Here is a 21,593-nt window from a genome sequence, read left to right on the forward strand (position 1 = left end):
CCCATTAAGTACAATTTTACATCCAGTTGCTTTAAGTCTTAGTGTACTTATATATAATGCTATTGCGTATAAAGCGTAAAATAAAATCCTGAACTCTTAAGGTTACTGTTTCATAACCATTTACTAGTGTAGAGGAACAAGCCCACTCCCATCATGCCCTGCCCATTCCACCCTTGGACTGCCCTCTCTCCTCATGGCACCATTAGCATTTTTTGCAACTGGGGCAAAGAACTAGACCAAGAAATTGATCTGAGGTTAAAATTAATACAGAAAAATAAACCACAAGAGCTGGTTTTATCTTGGATCAATTTCCAGTGTCTGTTCAGTAAAGAAATGCCATTGAAAGCATGTGGAAGGAAACAGGGAAAGGGCATAATGAAGTAGTCAAGTAGTCAGGGAAGTAGGCAGAACCAGTTCCTTTCAAGCAACAGAGCCAGGTTGAAGTGCTGGTGAAACCAGAGTGTTACCATTAGCTTCCCTATCATGGGAAACAGACTTTTTTTAGTTATGTAATTACTACCTTCAGATCTACACAGTAATAGCCAATATTAAATAGTAATTTGACGATCTGATATATTGCCATGCAAGCTGAAGTACAGAGTAACATTTAACATAACACTAAAGAGTGCATTTGTCTTTTTCCTACTAGGCACCTGTACCTAGTGCAATAAAAACAAAACTGATTTTAACTGCAACACAAAATCGTTGCTGTTGCATCGAACCATCCTGCCATTTTCTTGCATTATTGTCAGTTAATTGAATTTCATTAAGTTTCCTTGCAGGTATTATTGCTAGCCCAGTAATATGGTCTAGCAAATTTTAGGTCTCCTATACTGTAAGTTGTGTATGTATGTTATTTCTTGCATATCCATTAAAACCATGAATAAATTTACCAAATTATAAGTAAGTCCGTATTCTTAGAAGTTTAAACAAGTCGGTGTTTAAAATATACCTACAAACAAAACCAAAGAAAAATTTATGAATGAGCCCCTCTACTGCAGGTAAAATGTGATTTTAGAGCATTATTTTAAAAATAGACATGCAAAATTAAGACAGTGTGTCTCTTACTGTGAATTATCTTCATTATTTATTCTTTTCAGCTCTCTTATGTGAAGATTCCTAACTCTTTCCAAACGTTCAAGTTCTGCTTGTATTTCAGCTTCCTCCTGCAAATGAAAAGAATGAAATATAAAAGCTCATTTACTCCCTGTTTGAAAAGGATATTTTTACCCCTGCATCAATACTAGTGGTGATGGAGGAACATTACATTACAAAACCCTGCTGAACTAGAAGAAAGCACTGCTTTTCTCTTAAAGTCAGAAAAATTCAGAAAGATAAGGCAAAAGCCTGTTTCAAGGAACCTTTCTGTCCATGAACCCACAGGTAATGGGATGTTCAGAGTTTTGTTCTGCACTGTAGGGATGCTATTTGAAACGAGAGGCAGCTGGGTTTTGTACCTCAGCCAAGGAGAGAAATTATCTGGGAAGCGGTCTGAAATTGATGTACAAAGAAGACAAAAACCTGAGATATAGGCAGTTAGAGATTCTGTACAAACCGACAAATTAAGAAAAGACTTTCAAAATGATTTGAGGCTGAAGTCCAAAAAAAAGAATAAAAGAATAAGTCATTAGAGCAATAGCATTCTTAAGGTGTTGATATAAACATGAAAACCAAGCTAATTTAAAAAGCTTTTTCCATTTGTTTCTTATTAAAATTACAAATGCAGATTATGTAGTGCCTAAAGTTTTTGAGTGCAATTTCAAAAGAAGCGTGTCAGATATGAGCACATTTCCTAACTAATTTCAGCACTTAAAATTCTCTCATCTTTATGCTACATATTAGAGAACACTGAAATAGTTGTTTATTCTGATTCCCTAAAAAAGTAAAGAAGTGATGATGCCTAATTTGTGGAAGCTTATGTATCTATACTCAAAGTGAAAAATGTACACTCATTGCAAGACACTGTAGAAAGGACTAGACTGATTTCAGTGTTAGTACCTCTAGAACTTGAAAGTCTGAATGAAAGGGAGACAAAATTAGTCCACACCAGATAGCTCGTTATTACAGAATTATTCTAGCTGAAGAAGAAAAGGAAGGCCTGGCATCCAACACGTATTTTTTTTTAGTAGCAATGCCAGTGGAAGCAGTGCCCCACATCATCTCTTGTTGTTCTGGCACAGTCTCTTGTACAGCCACATGGTGAACCAAACTGGAACACTAATCAATCTCTTATTTAAAAAAAAAAAAAAAAAAAGAGGCAAGAAAGCCTGACAAAAAGATACATATTCAGTTTTTGAAAGACGCTACGTGGGTTCTCCAATCCAATTTATACTGTGACCACACAACCTGGTGGTGCTGGTAAAAGCAAGGGGGCTTGTGCAAATCATGGCACAGGAAGATAAGAGTCAAAAGTCAGCAGAGGGGAGAGAAAATGCTCTAAAGCTGGTATTTCCAAACACTGTATATCATAAAACCACATCCTGAAACAACAATTGTATTTAACATAATCTAAAACACACATGAAGTGACCATATTTCCAACGCATTGAGTCTGGACTAGATGATTTCAGTGGGTACCCTGAATGCTTCTCTCTAAGCCAAGGAAAAAAATGTTCTCGTCCCAAAACAAGACACTAGATGAAACTCCACCCAGATAACAAAAATAAAATTCCTATTAATTTAAAAGCTGTACTAATTAGCACTAATCTCTTAGCAGATCTGGGTGGATCATTTGTTTTCCCTAACATATAATGAATGTCAAATTTGTGGTGTGTGTTTTTTTTTCTTTGAAACTCCTGTTTATACAATGTTAAACTATTAAAAAAAAATATATATTTAGATTCATCCTTGCAGTTCTGTTAAACATCCTGAAACGATATGCAGTTCCTCATAACCCAATAGTCCTTTATAAAGAATTCTAGCCTTTCTCCTCCCACAAAAGGCCACACACTTATACACACACAATTGTCTATGTTCTTCCCAAAGGCTGACAAAAAAAAATAAATCCATCAGTTATGCCTCTTTTGGGCTTTTTTGTTCATATATTATGCAATTCAGTGGTTCTCAAAATGTGGTTCATAGGCCAGTGTTAGTCCAAAGAGAACTGGCTGGTTGCATTGTTTCCAGCTGTTATTTAGGACACTCAGGCTGTGAATACCTTTAAGCAAGAATGAACCAGCTTAGCTGCCTCAGGTCACTGCTATATAAAAGGAAGTGAGAGAAAACAAGAGCCCCTCTCCAGGACCAAAGCTGCTAGCTGGAAAAGAATTTCCTGGGGAGCAGAAGGAAAAGAAAACTGGTGGTGGCAGCATGTACAGGGCACCAAAAATAAGAGCACCAGGAAAGCATCTGGAGAGTGAAAAGGAAGATGAGCAGCCAACAAAACAGCACATGCAGAAGGAAAGAAGAAAAAAAATGTAACCCACAAAGAAGCACTAGGGAAGAAATAGAACCACATAAAAAAAAAAGGTAACAAAATTGTTTTACTCCGTTAACAACAGAATCAGTATCACATGTGAGAATGAAAATACATTATTTTCAGATATACTCAAACATTATTTGCTTAGAAATCATAATTTTGCCCTCTGGCATTTGGTCAAGGAAGTTCATTCTTATACAGAGTACCCCAGCACTGATGCTCAAGGTGAAAACAAAATTTGGGTATTAAACAACCTTTTAACAGCTTGTCATTTGAAATTTCCCATTAGACTTCAAAAAGCTAAAGCACAGAAAAACCGCTACAGAGTTTCTTAACAGAATTTCGTGTGAAGCTGGTGCTATTTCTGAAGCATTAACAATGAAGAACTATGTGGGCAGTCAACTTCACTGGTGCCAACATTTAGATGCAGATTCCCTACTACAGATTCAAGTACTCTCTTGTCATATTCTTTAAAAATAGCATCAGTGTTCTCAAGGGGCCAGGTTCAGCTTATTACAGTAGGATCTGTAACAGGTGACTTGTACACTTGAAGAGAACAGCCTGTAAACTGTCTTGCAACATTTCAAGGGGAAAAGCACTATGACCTGTTCTGACTGAACATCTCAAGAGCTACTGCTCAGCAGAAAAAGGTACTTTCCTTTCACAATTGTTGCCTGCTTCAACTTTCAGCCCTTTTTTTCCCCATAGGTTATTCCTGAAAGGCTTTGCTACACAGATTTATTAGAATGATGGGCATCAAGAAAAAAAGTACTGTGGATTTTTTTTTAAAATCAAAACCCAGAGTAAAATAGCTGACTGCAAAAATAATTTAAGATACAGAGAAAAGATTTTCCATAAGAGTAGGAAGATTTTATAATATTTTGTGATAGGTAGCATGCTAACTGGTAACAACTTGTTGATCAAAACATGACATGCAGAGATCCAATGATTTGTAAACTGGATCCTTTTTAAAGGTCAAAACAGCAACGCAAAAAGCTCATCTATCAAACTTGTCTGACTACTGCTCTGAAATAAGAGCAGTACTGGTGGCATCACGCAGGATCACTGTGGCTGACACGCAGGAACACTGCGCTGCCATCCAGCGAGACCTGGACAGGCTGGAAAGCTGGGCAGTTAGAAACCAGATGAAGTTCAACAAAAGCAAGTGTAAAGTCTTGCACCTAGGAAGGAACAACCATTTGTATCAGTACAGGCTGGGGGATGACTTGCTGGAGAAGAGCTCAGTGGAGAAGGACCTGGGGGTCCTGGTAGATGACTGGTTGGCCATGAGCCAGCAGTGTGCCCTGGTGGCTAAGGGGCCTGGAACATCTCCCCTATGAGGATAGGCTGAGTAAGCTGGGACTCTTCAGCCTTGAGAAGAGAAGACTAAGGGGGGACCTAATTAAAGTTTATAATTATCTGAAGCAGGGGATGCAGGGGGAATCAGCCAGCCCCTTTTCAGTGGTCTGTGGGGACAGGACAAGGGGCAATGGCTGCAAGTTGGAGCATAGGAAGTTCCGCACCAACATGCGGAAGAACTTTTTCACAGTGAGGGTGACAGAGCCCTGGGACAGGCTGCCCAGGGAGGTGGTGGAGTCTCCATCTCTGGAGATATTCAAGACCCATCTGGACGCCTATCTGAGTGATATGTCCTAGGGAGCTGCTTTGGCAGGGGGGTTGGACCCAATGATCTCTTGAGGTCCCTTCCAACCCCTACAATTCTATGATTCTATGATCATCCCTGTTACCACTGTTAGGAGGATTCACTACTACTCCCCTGTACTCCCAGTGTTTATAGTAAGATGGACAAAAAAATCCCCAAAATCCTGAACAAGAACAAAACAGGAAAGCCACTATTAGGCATAAAATTGTACTGCACTCGTAATACAATGTTTTCTAATCAGATAGCTCTCAACATGTCCTCTCCTTACTTTGACTGTACTGGTTTTCATGGTTTTGGGCATGGTAAAAGAAATAATCTTAAAATAGCAGACCACATACATACCTTTTTGAGATGTCCTAATCGAAGTTTGAATATTTCTTCCTGTTCATGGTACTCTGCTAGAGTCAAACTGAAAAAGTAAAATAAAACAAGCATGTAATTGTAGCTTTTACAGTATAGTAAACAATACAAAACAATAGTGTTTACTTAAATACTACAGTAAATATGGCATCTTATGCTAATTATTTACTACCACAATACTAGGACTACATTTTTCAACCACCTGAACATCTTGGTTAGTAATTTCAGGGTCAAAACATAGTTACAGAATGCCTCTGTGTCTAGTATTCTGCAATATTAACTGCCTCTCCCACTGGGCCACTTCCGTGCTGTCAGCCTGTTAGATTATCTAGGTACATCCTGAATCGTATCAACAGTCTAGTATTTTAGCTGATGCTACTCCATGCTTGGCTCTCAATTCTTAACACTTAATGAATGAAAGGATGGAGATCCAGAAACCAACTAGATAAGACTGACACCACTAGGTTTTTGAGCTGTGATTTTAAGAATGTAGTGGAAAACTATACATTCCAAGTTCATTAACACTGCATTTTGCATGAGACTACAAATCCAGTTTTGAATTGGCACTTGACTCTTGCCTGTTCTCATCTTCCTTTGAAAACTGGCTACAATTAATTCAGTGGTCCCTCACTGTCTGTAGACAGTCAGTGAGCATCCAGAAGATCTAGACTGTTCATACGGATTAGTCACTAAGAAACCCAGGAACTGACTGCAGTATCCCTCTGACAAATGAACAACAAAACACCAAACAAAACTGAAAGACACAGGAGACAAGGACATTCCCTAGAGGTGAGGGACATCAATTCAGATTTCTCTGACAGCTCTGCAGAAATCTGATGAACTTTAAGACATCTTTCTGCCTTTTAAATGTGGGTAAGGTTCACCATAGTTTTCAAAATTTTAAACCCTTTTTTGTTTGGTCTCAAAAATTAACAAACTTTTCAGGATTAAATCTGATGGTTCTGAAGCTTTCATAGAGCCTCTCCTACTCCTGATTTCATAAATACTGAATTTCCCTACCCCTTTTCTGATTTGGCCAGGACAGGAAATCGAGTTGACCTGATTTCTCCATTAATATTAGTAAAATTGCTGGATTCCATTTGACCAGCACTCCTACATTTCCAAGAACCTGGAAGCAGTTTCACAAGACTGTAGTTGGTCTTATCAACCTTCTGGTCTATAAAGTATGGAAAACACTCAGATCAGGTGACATAAGCACCCACAACCACATCCTGTCAGAATTTGAGGAGGAAGCTATCCTTTCTTTTAAGCAGCTGCATCATACAAAGTTATCCTGCATCTTTTTTTCCCACTGGAATGAAAAGAAGCCTTGTATTCCAGTCAAAAACACCCTCAAATACTTTAAAGGCAACAGAGTGAGGAAATTTGCCTCTCCAAGAAAGGCAAAAGGTCCCTTAGCTCCAGATTCTGGGACCAAACCTTTATATTCTTTTCCTGGCAGCATCTCCTCTGGGTTTAGGCAATTTACACTTGCATCTTAAAAGAAGAGTCATTAAAGGAAATGTGAAATCGGGTGTCTCAACAGCTAGGAAAGCTGGCAACTCATTCTCTGTACAGTCCAAACAACAGCAAGAAAGCTAAGAAAACAATGCTTCAATTCCTGTTCTAATATATCTGCTAGACCCATCAAAGAGCACATCAAGGGCATTCTAGACAACTCACAGCAGCATCCCCAATATTTCTTCAATACTTCTACACTAACAGTGAATTACTTTATCATGGATTAAGTTCTCAATTATAAAAAGGCAAAGGATCAATGCCAACGTGGACAAGGTTAAATATTACACTTCCCAGATTCTTGTCTGCAGTATAACTACAGGTTTGTGCGTTTCCAGAGACACAGATAGTAAAGTCTGTCTTTCTCAGAAAGACGAATTATTATGGTGGCTTAGCAGAGCTGAACCACAAGTAAAACACACTGAAAATAAGAATTTAATGACATGACCCTCCAAAATTTTCACTGAACACTGAGAACCCTAAAGCCACAGATCCCCCAAAACCAAAACATTATATAGGAAATCTGCTCCTTTTTAGAAAACCTCAGCTATCTACACAGTTATGACAAAATGCCTAGACAGCTTTAGCAAGTATTGCCTTCCAAAAAGTTCTTAAAGCTCTGTGCTCTTGAGCACAGAGCACAAGTTAGAGGTCATATTGGAAACATTAAGATTTGAAGTCACTCTTTCCATGTTTCCATGCTATATCCCAATGAATTACTGTTTTCCATTTTTCTATTTCTTTACAAATCTAAGTGTATTAGAAGCACAGCGTGATTCACAGCAATTTGGAGCTGTTACTACTGACCACTGCATTTTGGAGGAAGGTATATAAAAACACTGAACTGTACCACAGACTTTAGATTTTGGTAGTTTACTTTTGAAAAATATTTCCCTCATATTTTAAACATTTACTTCTTTTAAATGGACTTTATTAATCTATAAATATACTGTACTCTCTATTCAAATTAAAATAGCACAAAACAAATAGCAGCAAAGCAACAACAGTATGCATGTGTTTTCTGGCTATAAGCCAGCACCCTGTTGCACAGGCTGAAAACATCCAGCCTAAGAGTCTGCTTCCCATCAGTCCACTGTGTCCCACCCACCCCTTTTTGCAGGGCAGTAGCAAACTGGAACACAAGTCATCTACAAGACACCATCTCTTCCTGCAGAAGGCATTGCTCCTCCATTACCTGAGACACACAGGTCTCATCAGATGTAAAGGAAGAAAGAATGAAAGGCACAGGGAAGGGTTGCTGTCCAGAAACCGTCTGCTGCCATCTGCTAAATGAACTTGAGTTAGTCAGGCTTGAGGCTAATCTGAGGAACACTGAGGAAGAAGGGCAGCTGGGAGTAGGCTGCATGAATGAGTCTGGTACCAGTCTGGTCCTGACCGTGATACTTTCTGTTCAAAATGACAATGCAATAAATGCTGTACTTTAACTGTCTACAGCAAAATGAACTATCATACACACGCAATGAGTTCCTGAAATTCCCAAAAAAGGACTGGACATATTCTGTGCATGTAGTGTGACACGTAGGGCCTTTGTATGCCACCTTTACTCATCACTGGAACAAAGTGAATAGCTTACCTGGCCTGAAAGGCTTGATTACCACCAATTAAAACTTTTATTTAAAATTAGCAACAATAGGCCTTCCAGTCATTTAACAATGTTTTCATAACCAAATTTCAAAGGCTTTGACACAATATGCATGGGTAGACAAACCTGAACTACTTTGCTCTTCCTCGGAAGTTCAGATCAAACCTTACTCTATGATCAAAACATTCTTACTAGCAGGTACAGACAAGACAAAACCTTGATACAGCCACATGCTCTCTGGTTTTCACTATGATCAAGCCAGGCACATTTACCACCTTTTCCCAGTTGCAAAATCATTCTGGATACACAGGCACAGCAGAATGCAGCCATGGCCCCAACAACCACACACACATCCTATTAATGTTTTTTGCTACCATTTCTGAAAACACTCCCTTTCTCATCCAACCTTATTCTTGCTCTAGTTACTCAAATTTCTACATGGACAGGCAGATGCTGACCAAGTTAAAGCCTTCCGTGAGGTCTTTTTGCCCATTGTTTCCATGTTTGCCTTAGAAAGAAGACTGCCCCAGGAAAGAAGTTGTCTCTACTTGTCCTGTAAAGCCCAGACACATTGTTGGCACTTCAGCCTGAAAAGTTTCTGAAAATATTTTTATTTGTTCCATACTGAACAGAATGATCCCTCTAAAATGATGCATTTGTTCAGTTACAGTAACAAACTCTGCCAGCTCTCTCTGCCCTCCCATTCCACATGCAGAGAAAGGATGGATTCAGACTCCCATGAAGGAACTAAGAAGCAGAGAAGAGGTAACCGGGAAGCGGATAGAACTGACACGGCTGAAGCTGCACAGGAAGGATTACATCAACTAAGCTACATAAAACATTGCTTCTGGAAATAATTTTCTAGTGAAATAAAAGCTGATTCTAAGAAGTGGGGACTAGCATTACCATCTCTTAATTGTCCAAAGAACAGAGTTTTCAAATAGGTTTTTCCAGGGCTAAGGGGGCAACCTCTTTTTTTTTTTTCTTTAAATAATCTGCTCAGTAGAAAAGAGATTTCTCAAAATCAAAATTAGTTTTAGTTTTTGTTTGGGCCACAAAAAGAGAAAGTGTGATGGAAAACCAGGACAGCTTTTAGACTCATCTGTTGCATGTTACTGAAACACCAAACCCACCATTAACTCACAGGACACTGGCAGACAGCCACTTTTATACTAATAACTTCAGTGCAAAAATTATGCTTTTAAATTTGTATCAGAGGCCATAGTATATTCAGTTCAACTAAAGCAATGCCCTTGTTAACAATGCCTCAGCCAACACCTGCAATCCATTTCAAAACAGTTAACACCCGTTTTTGAAAGGGCTTCAGTGATACTACTTGTTACAAAACTAGAGATCTTTTTGTCTTGTCAACTCTTAAGCAGGAGACATTTTCTAAGGCAAACAACACAGTGGTAAAGACACTTGTTGCTAAGATCTGCTAGCAAGTTGGTTGGTTATTTTAAAAAGATCTGCCTAATCACTTGCATAGATGTTGTACTGATTTACTACTGGTCTAGTTCATTAATCTCAATTAGCTCTTCCATTTGGCTATACTAATTAAGATCATTACTTCTGAAGTAACACAGGAACACATATAATACACGACATGAAAATACATGTAAAACACATGTAATGACAATGCAATAGGAGGGAATCAGATGCAGCAGATAAACTTATTCTAAAATGAAAATGCAAAATTAATAATTATTTTATGAAGATCTACAAAACATACTTAATTGTGTACTGGGAAGCAGCAAGGAGTCAGCACATAATACTAATACAGAAAACTACAGCAAATCCTAAATACAAGTATTAAAAACCCCTTTCAAGTAAACGCCTAAAAGCATAATGTGGCTTAATGATTCTGTGATCTCAGGACACGTTACAGACCTCCTCAAAGGTCCAAAACAAAATTTACAGCTTATCATACAAGCAAGCAATCTCATATCTAGATTAAATGATTAATTTACGATATTTAAAGGTGAAAGTTGATTCGGTAACAGTTTACGTTCATGCTAGCGTTAGATACAAAAGGGCAGTTCTGATTGTTTTCTTGCCAATTCCATAACCAGCAAGAATTTTCATTTGCCATGTAACATGTAACTGGTTCAGCCAGATGAAATGAAAATTTCAAGTTTACAGTAATTTGGAAATTATTTAAAACTGCCTAACACCAGAAAATATTCCTAAATCTATTACAGACTTACTGTAAGATTCATCTTGTCCTACTTAATAATTAGAAGTCTTCTGTATTTATTCCCAAATGTGTATTTTATCTCTTCCTAAAGCAGCAATAAGATTATGCAAATTTAACATGAATGAAGACATGGCCAAAAGCTGGCAAATTAAAAGTTCTGTAATTTTTCAGGTCTTTTCCATTACTTAAATGTTACTTTTAGTAACAAGAGGAATTACATTCAAACAAAAAGGTATTTTTAGCATGGCAGCAATCTTTACCATATGATTCAGAGCTATTATTTTCTCTGAAGAAACATAGGTACTAAGACTAAAGAATCAATTTGAGTTATGTGTCTTCAGTTCTCTACTAAAATATGAGCAACACTAAGATTTCCCTACAGCACAAGCCATACTACTGTGTTTTCATTGTATTTTTGTCCCAGCCAAACACATTTCACAATATGAACTTTAAGAATGATGCAGCTGTCTTCACACTGATGGGTCAAATGTATGTGTTTTGCACACACACACACACTCCCCCACCCCAAGGTACGAATTACTACCTTCACAGGTGAGAGGTGACCATGTTCAACACACATAGCCTACTTCTGCAAAGTAACTCAGGTTAATTTGTTAGTCTTTTTAACCCTAGTTATTTACTTTTTTATTTAAGATGACTAGGCACAGATACACTATCAGCTGCAGCCTCTTAGCATCAAGGGCAGTAACTAGTATCTCCAGACAGCAACTTCTTAAAATACTCAAATTAAATGTCAAGAACACATCTGTCTATGCCTTGAGTAATACCATTACACCATTTCTGCCTGCAGGAAAAAATGCCACTTGAAAACCTGAGTATACTTTGATAGCTATCAATTTTTGCTTAAATGACAAAAAAATCTCCTACAATATTGTCAATATACAAAACAGGATCAGGAAGTTCTGGAAGTTGCTCTCAGGATCAAGCATTCAGAAAGGAAAAATACTTTTTTTTCATTCCTATTTAGACATGTATTCAAATACTAAAGGCTAAAACCACCCCTTTTTCTTATCAGCTGCAGACGGTTAGATGAAAAATTAAATAATCTCTAACTAAGGGAGAGGCTCCTAAACCAATGCAGATCAAGAAAAGTTCAATAGGTATCAGTGACATTACAAGAGTAGGAAACCAGAATCAGGGCTCCTCTAGATCAGAAAACAGAAGGAACATTGCCTAAACACAGAATAGGTCTTTCACTGGTGACTTTACCAAAAATAAATTGGGCAATTGTATGACATCTTCATAGGCAGTGGTGCAAATTTCCCTAACATCAGCAAGTCCTCAGTGAGAATATAGCTGCTGAATATACTGAGTGTCTTTTTATGCTGTTATTTGAATAGAACTCACACAGACAATATCTGAGAATTTATGTAAAAGACTGATTGAAATGTTAAACTTACAGCTGTGGTAAATTGGGTCTAACAAAGGGATCGTTTTCTGCCCCATTCACAGCTTTATTTTTCCTCTGCTTGGGTTCAGAATTGGCAGATGGTGCCTGAGAATTATTTGTAGTTGGAGGCTTTCGCTTGGCCAGGAGCTTTCTTTGCCTTTCAATGTCTTCCCTTTGTTGATTCACCCATTCTTGCTGCCTGTAAAATCCAAAAAAAGCTTTGTTAAAATTTCATCATTTTGCATTTTTTAAAGAACTATCTTTTTAACTGATGAAGGTTTAAGAAATTAAAAAAACCCACAACTCACTGCACGTGTGAAAAAATTTCCTAGGAAAAAGAACACCATAGATCTTCATGAGGTGGAAAAATTTTGCTAGTTTGGCACAATTTACTTTTGAAATACGTGGCGAGTTTTGTTTGGTTTTGGGGTTGTTTTGTTTTGATTTTGAAAGCATTACACATCATTTCTGAAATAGAAAAAGACAAGTATCCAAGCTGGTGGATGTTTTCTTTTATACCATCAAAAGAAAAGTAAAAGACTCAATAGGGAATATTTGATTTTTATAGGCCAAACACTGAATGTGATCTGTTTATTCCAATATATCATCAGTTTGGTTGTATGGCAAACAATTACAGTTTTTATGCAAAACACATATACAAACTGATTTCAAGATTGTCTTAAAAAAAACCAACTGCCCCAGGCAATCCCACAATGCTAAGATTCCATTTTAGTGAATTACTTTTCTCTCTCTCTCTCAAGATTGAATCAAGACCAAAGAACACCTTCTGAGACACTACATAATTGTTTTACCACCATCTCTGATGGTCTCCCAGAGCCCTTCTCCTTAGTCCCATCTCTGCTGAAATACCTGTTGCAGCAGCTCTTTTCCAGGTAGCTGCTTTCCCCCATCCACCTGCACTAGACCCTATTTGAGGCTGCCAGGTATGTCACTCCTCCTTCATGGCACAAAGAAGCCGGATGCCCGAAAAAGCTGCTATAGTGATGGATGTGCAGGCAGCACCTATGTGACCAATAAGCACTTCACAGACTTCATCTGCCCCAATGATCACCAGTGACACGTGGTTAGCCGCTTGAGAAATTACTGATTTAGTTTTATAGCTTTTTCTACCAGTTGAGCTAAATAATTATATGCTGCTCATTCACTACCTTCATGCTTTTCTAAGGATAGTTAGAATCAAGTGAAACTAAACTGTCTTTCAGAGACACCCAGCCTTAGTATTCTCTCCATTGATTAAGGGAGTTCTGTACTGGATTTTCAAGCTTCAAAAGGCAAAGCAAAACACAACTTTATGAAAAGCCACTCCAATCCTAGAATTTCAGTCATAAAAATTTCCACTAGAGGGAACTAACAATTAGTGAGAATTTTAAGAATATAGCATTGACTAACTTCACAAGATTTTGAAATGCAAAGCCATCTGTCCACTGTTCAGTAAATGAAGCACCATGACGAACTGTTGTAAAATGCCCCAGGCGTAGTCTGTCTTGCATGCTCTTCTCTCTGCTTGCCAGCTTCTCCTGTGTGCTCTAAGAAAACAAAACAAAAAAATTATATTTAGGAATACTAAAGTGTTCAAAAAGTCAGTAAAACACAGGGTTTTTTTTCTCCAATAACTTTCTAAGGGAGGGGTAAAAGGAGAGTAGCTGAAAGTATCTGTTATTACTTTATCCAATTTCTTCTGATCTCCGCAGAACTCAAGCATCTGCAATTGTCAGAACTGGTACAAAAAGAAATCAGAGTTTGACTCAGTTTTCCTATAAAGTTCATTGTTCATTATTAGATTATATTTGTAAGTACAGCAAAACTCATTGATTATCAGCATCATACAGGCACGTAATTATGTCTGTACGTGTCTATTATACTAAATGAGCCTACCTAGAACTCAGAATAAGCGCATCTACTATACCTGGCTTGCAAACTCCCTCGACAGAGCATCTATGTTATTACTTGTACCAAACTGACTAAGCTTGGAGATCTCTAACCTGGGAACGCACCGCAGGTAGACCTAACGGCAATCAGATAATCACTTGCAGTAATAGAGCCAGGTATCATTCTCAGAACCAGTCACTACTTCCACAGCCATCCTTGGGATGTGATGAATGAGTCTGCCTAGACTCTTTCAGCATGAGAAGAAAGATCACTGTGAACACTACTGCTGCACAGGAACTTAACTGCTACAAATATTTGCTTTTTAAAACATGCCTATGGCCCAAAAGCACACACACACCAAAGGAAGAAAACTGAGATGTTGACAGAATTAAGGATCTCTGTGCAAAGACATTTCTAGACTGAAGTGGAGGCCTGCATGGCCTTGGAGGCAAAATGGCCTATGAGATATTCTCAGTTTGAGGGTACCCACCTAGCACCACACTTAACAGATCTGATGCATCTTTTCCCCACATCCCCCTCATGCTAGAACTTAAAAAGGACTGCAATAATTTATTTATGGCATGCCAGTGAAGAAACTCTCCCTAATCCTCTAAGAGATCAGTATGTGCCCTTGTATCCGACAGCCACAGCTAGACTTAAGGAAGAGTTCTAGCTGGTTACCTTTAGCATTTTTTGTATCCTAATCTGTAATAAACTGATTTTTCTGTTCACTTTGTGGGTTTTTTTTGTTTGTTGATGGGTTTTTTGTTTGTTTGGCTGGTTTTTTTAAGGCTATTTGAAAGAGTGAGAGAAACAAGGTATCCTTGTCTTTTAAGAAATGCTAGTTTAAATTCAATTGGCATTGTATTTGAAGTAAGTATTTCTTCCATAATAGTATAGTTTTCATTACTTCTGAGTTAACATATCATTTTATAATTCTACATCAAAAATCTCAGCCACTCAAGTGTCTCATAAAAGAGATTTTATCCATCTCTTTTCCACAACAGATTATTCAAAAATATTGTTGTCAACTGTACCCTTACTCTTAAAGTTCGTCCAGAAAATTTGCCTCACACTAAACTCTTTTATGCTTTGCTATATCGGATTTACTCATGATGAGAAAACCACCCTTAAATTCAAAAAGGCATATTTTCCATGATCTGAAAAAGGCTCAACAATTTATTTGACCATTCAGGCTTACAGAAACACTTGCTGCCAGAGACCATGCCTGTGAAGTTTCAGTCCCAGAACCTGATGTGAAAATGAAGGAAATCATAATGGAGTTCTACAGCACCCTCACAGATTATATCACAAAGATTTTAAAAGCAGTAAACTTACCTTTTCAATTAGAAGCTTCTTGCTCATTGAAATACATTTATTTAACCTTTCTTTATATTTTTCAAGTAGCTTTTGTTGTTCATCTATTTGTCTTCTAAGATCACAGTTAGCCTAATAAACATATACAAAGAATGAAAAGATACACTGAAATATTTTTATAATCAGCTGTCAAAGAAAAAAAAGATTTCTATTTTCACAACTAACGAAATGAAAATGCATATATATATACACACGCACATATATATAAAAAAACCAACCCTCCCTATACCAATTCACAGATCTATCCCAATCCATAGAACATGCTTTGCTTCCTTTTTTATTTTTCTTACACGAGGCTGCATTCTGTATTAAAGAGCATTCATCGCTCAAATAATAAATAAAAGCATTGCACCAATCACTTTTTCGGTCCTCCAGTGTGTTAAACTCAAAGTTCAATTTTAGCTCTCTGTCCTTCATATCTGACTGCTAAAGCCATGTGAAATCCTAACATTTTTAATTTGAAAGGAAATGCAAAATTCACGATGATAGACGTTTTAATTCTTTGAATAGGAAGTTTAACAAGTTCCTGATGTTCCAATTATATTTAAGTCTTTTCCTTAAAAACAACCCCAAAAGAGCAATGTTTTTTTTGTTTGTTTGTTTGTTTTTTTTGAAACTAAGAAAAGGGGGGGGGGGGGAGGAAGAGACAGAAAAAAGGATAGGTTTGTCTATCCCATACCACTGAGGACGTGCTAAAACAGTCTACACGTACAATGTTATAGTGTATGATTGCACAAGTTAACATGTACTTGTGCACTTAGAAATGCGAACCAGCCTATGACTCGTGAATACAGGGTTTTTTGTTGCTCCGTACTTCTACACGCCACCTCTCCAACAGTTCTTTCAAAAGCAAAGCATTACAATTTTTTCTGAAAACAGGTCTTACAGCATGGTATAGCATAGGTTTGTTACTGAAAGCAGTTATTTATTGCCTGTAATAATTTCTGTCACAAGCCCTTATTTCTGAAGGTGCTAACAGTTGTCCCAGTGATAACTGCGATCCACAATTACAACACCACCACAAAAAACACCTGTTATGTGAAATGTATTATGAACTTCAGGAGGTAAAACCAAAACAGAATCAATTCTCTCTGTACCTTCAAAAAGTCTATAAACTTATTTAATCATTAACAAGCTGTAAAACAGATGCAGAAAAAAGCCCTTATACATTTAATTTTATAGGCTTCTTGGATTTTCAGGAAAAAAATTACAAAAATCAAAACCTCATTTCACCTTTTAATTTAGATAACTCCAGGGTAATTTAAAAAAAAAAGCAAACCCAAGGATTATTCAAGCATTTAAAATATTTGCTTCAAGTTCACTGTCTCTTGTTCTGAATAAATATCTTTACTTCATGTCTAACTCTTACCCTGAGTAAGTCATCTATACGACCTTCTTTCTTTTCCAAGTCTTGGTTTTTATTACTTTCTAGTGCAGCTAATTTCAGCATTGTGAGATCAGTCTAAAAAAAAAAAATTGAAAAGTTTATCATTTCGTAAAATTAGTTATTTTTCTCATGTTTGTTTACAAGAGAAATAAACTACTTTAAAACATTAAATAAGACCAGCACATCTTACTTCAAGTGTTTTCAGTTACATGGAAAGTTCTTATTCAAACTGCTTTCCCTCCTCACAAGGGCCACTGTGAACAGTTGGAACGAATCACTAATTGTTAATTTTCATCAGTAACTGAGAAGTTACTGTTCACAAAAAAACACGGAAAATAGGGCAAGAATGGCAATGTCCACTAATTACTTTAAATTCTCTACATTTGGTCAACAGGTGAAATAGCCTTGTTCTGACTAATTTGTGAAAGACAGAACATCATGTCAGCAATGGCAGAGGATAAAATAGTTGCTTTCAGCTTTCAAAAGTCATGACAGAGCTCTATCTTGATCAATTTGATTATCATCTCATTTTTCTTCTTCAATGTCATATTTTAAATGCAGTATGAAAACAGCAGCTGTCACTTCAAATACTGCCTGAAAGAGCAGCCTACTTCTAAGATAACACAATAGCTAAGATGTTGAGCAAGACTACCAATGACAAGGTCATCTAACTAGTCATGTAGTGCAACACTGGAAGAAGAGTAATTCCACAATACAAAACTCAGAGATATTTAAATGATGAGCTGCAGAACTCAATGAAAAGTGCCTTGGTAGACTGTAAAAAGAAAAGCTTTTGAAAGCCTTTAATAGTTTAAAAGGAGTTGAAAGACAAAGGAATAAATGTAGCAATCAGGTTTTTCTACAGTCTGAAGTGATAGCTCTACTCAAAAATAGTTACCTGAGTAATTTTAAAAGATAACTGCTTTGGTTGTGTGATAGGGTGGTCCCCAAAAGCTAATGAAGTAGGAGAAGGACTATTCTGTCGAACCTGGAATGCATGAAAACAAAGGGGTTTTGATACAACTGTAATAATCAATTATGAACATAGCCTTGTTTACAGCTTTTGGCAGGACAATCATACAGAATAGAGAAATAAGGTACCTTTACAGAAGACACTACTTGGAGGACTGCATTGAGAGCTACCACTATGCTGTTATATACCACTTGCCATTTAGAAAGGATGCAATATATTCTCTGAGAAAATGAAGACTGTCACTTTTGGGAAACAGACAGAAAGATTTAAGACAATACAATATTGACATAAGGTGATGTCAGTCTTACACGGATTTATTTTTCTGATTCTAAGCTTTCACAACTCAAAAATAGCGTGTTTTTTTGGAGTGGTTATTTTCCATGGGAGAATCAGAAAGGGGAAGCTAGTGCAGATCAGAATACAAATCCTGTTCATGAAGCTTCCCAAATTCCACTAGTTTGTGCAAATGAGTCCATTTTCAAGCCAATTTCCACAATCTGTATTAACACTCCATACTGTTAGCAAGTATAAGAGGATACCTGAAGTTGAAAGTATATGAGGTAAAAGCTGAGGTCTACCAGCAGGAAAACAAATCCTTTCTGCAACAGGCAGAATCTGGCCATTCAGAATCACATCTGAGTATGCTTAACATTGACATTGTGCATGAGATGGAAAAAAATTAATTAGCGTGACCAACAAAGAGAATTTTAGAAGGATACAGGCAAATTAATTCTCAAGTATTAAAACTTACTATTTACCAAAACTTGAGCTCTTGAAGTCCTGAGCTAGCAGTTCAGTTTCCTCCTAAGTAATAAAAATCCTCTCCTTTTTTGTGTGAGGCTTGTAAACGTGTTATTAGAACATTTTAACATTTATTCAACATTTTACGTAATTACTTTGTATTTTAAAATTATGTCTTCAGCAAAAAGGTCCCAGTGCTAATAGAAAATGTTAGTTTTAGTATTGAACTGGATCCTTTTTTTTTTTTTTTTTTTTTCCCTTCTCTCTGTTAAAATAGTAAACTCCTTCCTGGATTCCTTCCTTTGAAAACTCTTCCCTTGAATACAGATTCTTTTCAATTATGCTACTTTTAGACTATGAAAGTATCTCCAGCAGTTATGAAGTTCACAAACTTACAGAAGAAGGAGTGGAATGTGAATTCTGAGGAGATCGGATTGGAGGAGGTATGCCTCGCACTGGACTAGAGCCGTTCCCACCTTGGTACTGTAGAGAACACATAGCCCTTCAATTAGACAATCATCTTATCAAAATACATTATACATCTACAGAACGATGCAGATCATCTGTACACAAAAACTTGTGAATCACATTGTATTACTTTTATTAGTGTAGCCTTTGACCATTTACAGAGAAATGTGAAAGAAAACGTTTTTTGTGTATTAGCTCAGGCTGCACCAAGACACTGTAACATCTTTACTTCAAGGTTTAATACTCATAAACTTACATAAAGAAAAAAATTTGTCTCTCACAAGGCCTGTCTGTCACAAGCAAAAATTCTGTAACATCTAAAAAGCTCAAGTAATTTTTAAAGATAACTTTTACAAACACACAAAACTTTACCTCAAAATAGTCACTAATCTTGTGACCACGTCCCCCAATATTCTTTCCTGAAACAAATACATTAATACATTAAAATTTATTAAATAAATTACTTACAGATGCATCTTACATTTTTACCTATACAGTAATTATAGCAAAATCTTACTACTTGTTAATTGGTATTCTTTGATGTGTTAATATGTGATCTTGCTATGTAGATAATGAAAGGATTTGCCACAACAAAGAGATCTGCATATTCTATTCATTGAGAAATCAGAAATTAACTCACACTTCAATTCCTAAACCAGATTAGTTCAGACTCAGCAGTAAGCCTAGACATCTTGAAGTTAACAGGAAACTCATCTCTTACAGACCAATCCTTTAGCTATAAGTACCTCCACTTTTCAAGCACTATCCCAAAGTTCACCCACTTCCAAAATACCAGGTTAACCAAGTCTATTAATGTTGTATGCTCCAGGTGAGTTACTGCGCCCAGAAGTTCATCCCAATTATTTCCCAAAGTGTCAGTAACAGTGTGGGCATGGAGGATAACAAGTATTTCCATTTCTCCCAACCCAACTATTAGTTGGCTAACGCTCTGGGTTAACACTAGGGAGATATTTGAGCAGAATGAGAGAGGAGAATTTATTTTATCTTAATCAGTACTGAGTCTTCAGCAGCACCAATGTGAATTAATCTTTCTTCAGTGTGAGGACCTGACCCATATGTGGTATTCCAGAGATCACACCAATGCCTTACCCAATGCATAAATGATTTCTTCTATTCAGCCCTAAGATGACTGACAAATCTTAAGATTAGACTTGTCTTTTATACAGGCCAACTACCTGTTAAGAGACTTTGTATTAAGGCTTTTCTAATGCTTCAGCACCGAGTATTTTTTTCTGCATACTGGCAAAGCTGCATAACTGCGTCATTAAGAAATATGAAGAAACAGAAACACTTCAGAGCACTTTCTGTGTCAAGAGTTTTAACAGATCAATTATCCTAAGATCTAGAACAGCACACAGTTAACTCCTCCAGTAGTTACTCAGATAGTGTACATGTCGCTGCTGCTACCCTCTAGCCAGTTCTTTACCCACCCTGTAATTCTCCAAGTGATCTCTATCTTCAAGCTTAATTCTAATATCTCTGTATCAAATTAAAACTTGCTTTCATCCAGATGAACGAGACAGACAGCATTCCTTTTCAGTATAGAAAAATTTATTCTATGGCATGTTACAGAACTCTGTGCTGAAGAAAAAACACCGAATTATTTTGGCACAGTCTACTATGAATAGATTTACACGGATTTTACCCTGATTTCCAATTACCTCCATGTTCTAACCCATACTTTCCTTCAAAATGCATGGGTTATTTTTCACATTACAAAAGTCAAAATCCTAGGTATGCAATATACATGAGATGGATCTCTTGTTTGTTTTTTTTTTCAATACAATAGTAGTATTTACTGTGCTTCAGCTGTACCACTCCAATATGCTGCCATTTCCTAGGCTAGTTCCTTGAGAATACTGCAGTGCAGACTACTCAGTTTCACTGCTGCCGACAGTAAAACAGTGATTGTAAGACATATTATAATGTTGTCTATGCCAAAAGGTTCCTGAAATTTCCATCATCTCTAATTTCAACTCTCATTGGTAGAAGGAAGGATAGGCTACTAGAACAATGGAAATAGGACATTTCATTCAAGTTCTTTGAACAAAGGCGGTCTCTATGAAACAACACTTACAAAGAAATGAGTTTTAGACAAACTACATGATTCTTCTACTAACAGCATGTTGCATCACAAAGACTTCCAGATATGGAGCTCATTGATAACGTATCTGAAGGGACATTTCCTAGCTCAGCTGGAAACAAAAAAAGCTAATACAGATGTTATCAAAACTGTTTCCTCTTCCTTTGTGATGAATTTTTGTCTTGACGTTAAACTTCCTCCATTCTTCCCCCAGAAGTCACATTAAAGTGAGGAATAACAAAAGCTATCCTTTGTAAATATTAATTTGGTAATTGGTCTCAACCCAATTTCCCCATCTTTCTGAACAACTACACTGTACCATAATCCACAGAAAAGAAATTTTACTATATACTTGAAAAACAAACAATTGCTTATTGTAATCTGTAATCCCTTTCCCCCTTGCCTACTGAAAAGAAATACAAACCACAAAGGTACTTTGGAAGAGAAGAGCAGCCAGTATACAGAGTTGTATCACAGCTGCAAG

At 37.0% G+C, this 21,593-nt stretch overlaps 1 protein-coding gene across 1 annotated transcript in view; it reads right to left on the bottom strand.

Moving 5' to 3' along the window:
• Positions 1–21,593, bottom strand: part of TLK1 (tousled like kinase 1) — a gene marked incomplete at its 5' end in the record, with an annotated part of 67,893 nt that overhangs the window by 11,144 nt on the left and 35,156 nt on the right. The window contains 9 exons of the mRNA XM_084264844.1: positions 1,069–1,166; positions 5,423–5,489; positions 12,180–12,368; positions 13,580–13,716; positions 15,398–15,508; positions 16,806–16,898; positions 17,722–17,811; positions 18,934–19,020; positions 19,378–19,424. Of these exons, the coding sequence (XP_084120970.1) occupies positions 1,069–1,166; positions 5,423–5,489; positions 12,180–12,368; positions 13,580–13,716; positions 15,398–15,508; positions 16,806–16,898; positions 17,722–17,811; positions 18,934–19,020; positions 19,378–19,424 (919 nt within the window). The remainder of the gene's footprint in view (positions 1–1,068; positions 1,167–5,422; positions 5,490–12,179; positions 12,369–13,579; positions 13,717–15,397; positions 15,509–16,805; positions 16,899–17,721; positions 17,812–18,933; positions 19,021–19,377; positions 19,425–21,593) is intronic.

Source organism: Gallinula chloropus (genome assembly GCF_964237585.1).
Source record: "Gallinula chloropus genome assembly, chromosome: 5".
NCBI classification, from domain to species: Eukaryota; Metazoa; Chordata; class Aves; order Gruiformes; family Rallidae; genus Gallinula; species Gallinula chloropus.